We start from the raw sequence: 4,495 nt of genomic DNA on the forward strand, positions 1-4,495 counted from the left end.
TATATTTTTGCACATCTATAATTTTTTTTGCACATTTTAAATGACGCAAAATTATTTTATAATATTTTTATGAATATCTATAAAATTTGTGAACATTTTTAAATTATGCACAGTTATTCTTCATGAGAATAATGTCTGCGAAGATTATTTTAATTATGCACAAGTATTTTATTTAGTAAGTATATTTTTTTAAATCCACCACTTTAAAAAAATCATGATGTGTTTTAAATAATTCGTTATTTAGATCTGGCCAAAAAACATTTTTTTAGAGCGAGGAGTGAATGGTCTTCTTCGATCTGTTTTTCCTTCCGAGTGTACATGGACCATATTTTTGTCTGACTAACTGGGCCGGGCCGTTTATGGGGAAATCACCGCAGCGTAAACACAATCGAGTTAGTACTCTTCCCTCAAGAAAATAAATCTTCTCAAAAAAAAATCTTGTCTCAAAAGAAAATCGAGTTAGTACTCTCTTCGATTCAAATTAATTGTCACAGCTGTAGTACAACTACCCCTAAATAAAGTAAGAAAATTCAACAATCACAGTAAATTCAACAACCACAGTACAGAGTACTTATGTTCTCAAGTTTAGTTGAGAAGTGTACAACTTTATTCTCTGAACTTCATACTCGTTCCTCTCTTATTTCATATATAGGCATACATGAGGTAATCCATCTGGTCTACAGTCCTACTCACGAAGATGACAGCGTTGCAACTCTAGTGCTGCTTGTCGTGGGCTTCCCTCCTTTGCTGGGCGATGAACTCGAACAGGCTACCATCAAAGCAGCGGCGAACAGCTTCTCTGGAGAGGAAGCCCTCCTCGTCCTTTGCAAGCACGTACAGCAGTATCCACTCCCCCTTGCTCACAATCCTGGACACACATATCAGTTCAGGCTAAACATGAGTGGAACAACGCTTCTGCAGTTCATTTGGCATCACTGACTGCTAAGTAAACTGCCGATGAAATGAGAATTCGCGAGTGCTCTGCTCACCATCCAATGAAGTCGAAGTTCAGCCGGTTGCCTTCGGTCATCCTCCAGATGTCGCCGAAGCTAAGCTTGTCCGGCGCCCTGCGGGCATACTTGCTGAAGATGCTCTCGAAATTTACCGGCATGAACCTATATTTGTTTCACAGTTGGAACGTACCTCTTTCAGAACTGAAAGATGGTGTAACAAAGTTTTGAACTAGTAGTAAGCAAGTTTGGAGTGTGGATTTACCTTCCCTCTGTGTCATAAGTTGAGGAATCGCTACCATGCTTACCCCTGTGGATGTTCTTGATGTATACGGGCAACAAGGGAGATGGTATCCAGCTCTATATATAGCCATTATGAAAAGTAAGGATGAATAAGAGCCTGCTGAAACTTTTCAAGGAAATATTTCAAATCTTTTTGTACTTACAGGTAGAGTTGGGAAGCTGAAACCAATATTAAAGACAATTGCGAATACGAACGACACGATCACGTTGAAGCCCAATGCCCTCATTCCTGGAATTCAGGCAATATAAGTACATAAACTACGGCAACCACTGTCAAATTTTGTGGTTCTAAAATATAATTTTTGAAGAGCCATGTCACTGAAGCTATGCATATTTCACACTACTCTAAATATGAGGTTAGTAACTCACTAATTTCCGTCACAGCGCTGAATTTGAAGTTATTTAGCGCCGCTAAGCCGTCGTGGCCAGAGGAATAGCGCAAGTGAGTTCCATAAAGCCATCCATCTGTCTCATTCTTTCTTCTTGTTTTCGATATATAGGATGCATTGATGCAACACTTGGCTACTGAATTAGCATGTTTGTGTTTTTTTTTAATGTCTGGAGATGTGTATGTCAAATATATCTGATACTTTACATATGATGTCTGATTGTATGCTTATTTTCTTCATGATTCAAGAAAAATAGTACAAAATGAATCTTAGTTTCGATATAGTTTGAGTTTTAATTCAGCAGACCCCCCTTAAAAGTTTACACGAATCTTGAAGTTATTTAAAAAGGATATCGCCATATTAGCTTGCAGATCAAACTTACTGAATAGATTGACATGGATACAAGGACTATTTTACCCTCTCTTTTTATTGAAGGGGTAATTTCTAATCTTCACATTTAATCTGCTCTATACTACTACTTTTAAGGAGGGTGTACCGAAACAAAGTACGTTTTGAATTTTTGATAGCTTCTGGCCAAGCTGCAGCTAAATGCCCGCCACTTAATCCTTTGAAACTAATTGAGCTTCTTCACATGAATTTTACGAGCAGGCCATCATCACACCGTGCAACATATACAAATACATACCTCCGTAAGTTTCCCAGGGATAGACGATGCCGTCGCCGTCCAGGTCGAAGAAGGCGACATGCTGCTGAAGCACGCTCTTCTGCCCGTGCTCGTGCCCCTCCCCGCTCTCTCCTTCAGGATGGTACACATCCGGCACGACCAGAGCTCGAGCCAAGTCTGCATGCATGCATCCATGCCTGTTACTACTAGTTACTGCCTTGCTGATGAAACTACCATGCACGTACGAACGGAAGAAACGGGGCAGGCACTCACAGGGCTTTGGGAGGTGTGTCTCCAGGTCCGCCCGGACCGGCCGCTCGGCCGTCACCGGCGCCGCCTCCGCCACCGTCGACGTTGCGGCGGCGGGGGCGCTCCCCTCCCCCCTTCGGCGGGCGCCTTAGCTTCCTCCGCCATGAAACCCTCTGTGCGCGTGCGCCACACTTTCCGGCTTGATCCCGCGAGTCCTGCTCTTCTTTATATACACGCAAAGGAAGGAAGCGCGCCCACGGTGCGTGTGCGGCGAGCGAGAAGTGAAAGTGTGCACGATTGCTTTGCCCCCGAGGTGTCGCTTCGTGATTTGGCACCGGGAGCCTTCTCTGTGGTCTGTGGCGGGTTGTACAGTGAGGTCGCTCTCCCGATCCGTTGTCCGTCCATGTCACATCGTTGTCCATTGAGGATTGAGCCGTACGGTACCATCTCCCTCGTGCTGTGCCACATAAATCTTGCGGTTAATCTGCTTGACACGAAACGTTACGCGCCTCTGGTTTTCGCCCGCGTGCGCGTTGTGGAAATTTGTAAAAAGAGATACAGAATTAGATGCGCATTTCTTAAAATGGAAGTTTTTCTTGTTCAGCAGACTCGCGCTAGTGCGGGTTTGACGGTGGCGATTCATCCAGACGAAGCGGAGAGTCGGGGGGCGGTGGAAATCCTCAGATCTGCTGATGGATGGAGGAGAAGGAGCTGCGGCGGATCAGGAGATACGCCGGCTGCTCGCGGAGGTGGCTCGGAGAGAGCGTGCGGCGGATCGAGCGACAAGGGCGGCGGAGCAGGCGACACAGGCGCTGGCTGTGGCGAAGATGAATCTCGCGCTGCGGGCAATGGCGAACACCACGGAGCTAGAGCGAGCCTCCATCTTTGCGATGGGGCGGGAGCTCTCCCTTGCCTTGATTCTGCAGTGGGCGGATGGGGAGGCGACCTCCACATCGAGACAACAGAGGAGGAGATGGAGGCCATTCCGAAGGGCAACGCGCTGATGGAGTTCAAATTGGCTGATTCCGGATGTAAGTCTCATTCCCTTGCTGTTGTTATTCCAATTTTAGAGGTTGCTGCTCGCCGGAGATCGCCATCGCCGCCGCCGTTCGTAGTTTTGCCTTCGAAGAAACTGGTCAACACGGCATTGGGCGATGGGTCTAGGAGGGCCCGGGTGGTCAAAGGCATGGGAGAGAATGGCACCAGGGCCCGCTGCTATGGTGCTAAAAGGGAAAGCACTTTCCCCAATCCTCCCCAACCTACCAACCGCGAGCCTGATCCAGGGGCTGCTAGGGTTCGTCGGCGTCTGCGTCGCCCCCCTCCTCCTTCTTCCTTAGTCTGGATGAGGAAGGATAAGTTCAGGAGTGAGTGCTTCACGGAGGCTGATTGCTTCCCTGCTGGTGCCACCGACACACACCACGTCCCCACGAGATTTAGTTTCTCTGCCGATTTCTGGGCGAAGCGAGAAGGAAGAGAGACCTACGCGAAGGTGATCGCAAGATGGCTGGAGCGGGGCAGGGGGCAAGAGGAGGTGGGAGAATCAATGGCGGCCGGGGCGGAACGAGTCTCGCCCCCTTCCCAGGTCACCGCTGCCCCCCTGCTCCCCCCCTGTTCGCCCCCTATGGCCCAACAACAGCAAAACCCTCCTATCTCCATCTATGCCAAGCCTCCAATTTTCCCTTTGGCCTCTAGCTCGCAGATGATGTATCCACAGATGGGGGCGATGTTCCCAGGATATCCTCCTCCTAGTTTCCAACAGTATCCTGATAACCCTTGGCCAAATCAACAACAATTTCAATTCCCTTTCATGGCCCCCAACCAATGTGCTCCTATGCAATATCCTCAAGGTATTCAACAACCCGTGGCTGCTGGTAGTGGGTCTGGTTCTGGTAATGGGCAGGCTGGTCAGAGCAAAAACAAGAAGAAGCAGAGGAATGCTGCAGAGAAGAAACCTATGAAAACATATGCTGGGCTTGCTG

The 4,495-nt window shown here is 47.9% G+C and overlaps 1 protein-coding gene across 1 annotated transcript; it reads right to left on the reverse strand.

Annotated features, from left to right (window-relative positions):
- Positions 1–529: 529 nt before the first annotated feature.
- Positions 530–2,921, reverse strand: LOC125529478 (peroxygenase-like). The gene is made up of 7 exons (XM_048693895.1): positions 2,852–2,921; positions 2,541–2,663; positions 2,289–2,444; positions 1,397–1,482; positions 1,216–1,310; positions 990–1,115; positions 530–868 (listed from the first exon to the last, which is right to left on the reverse strand). The coding sequence occupies exons 1-7, from the start codon at positions 2,919–2,921 to the stop codon at positions 715–717; spliced, it is 810 nt and encodes a 269-aa protein (XP_048549852.1). The 3' UTR covers positions 530–714.
- Between the last annotated feature and the right edge of the window lie 1,574 nt (positions 2,922–4,495).

Source organism: Triticum urartu, unplaced genomic scaffold (genome assembly GCF_003073215.2).
Source record: "Triticum urartu cultivar G1812 unplaced genomic scaffold, Tu2.1 TuUngrouped_contig_5631, whole genome shotgun sequence".
In the NCBI taxonomy this organism is placed as follows: Eukaryota; Viridiplantae; Streptophyta; class Magnoliopsida; order Poales; family Poaceae; genus Triticum; species Triticum urartu.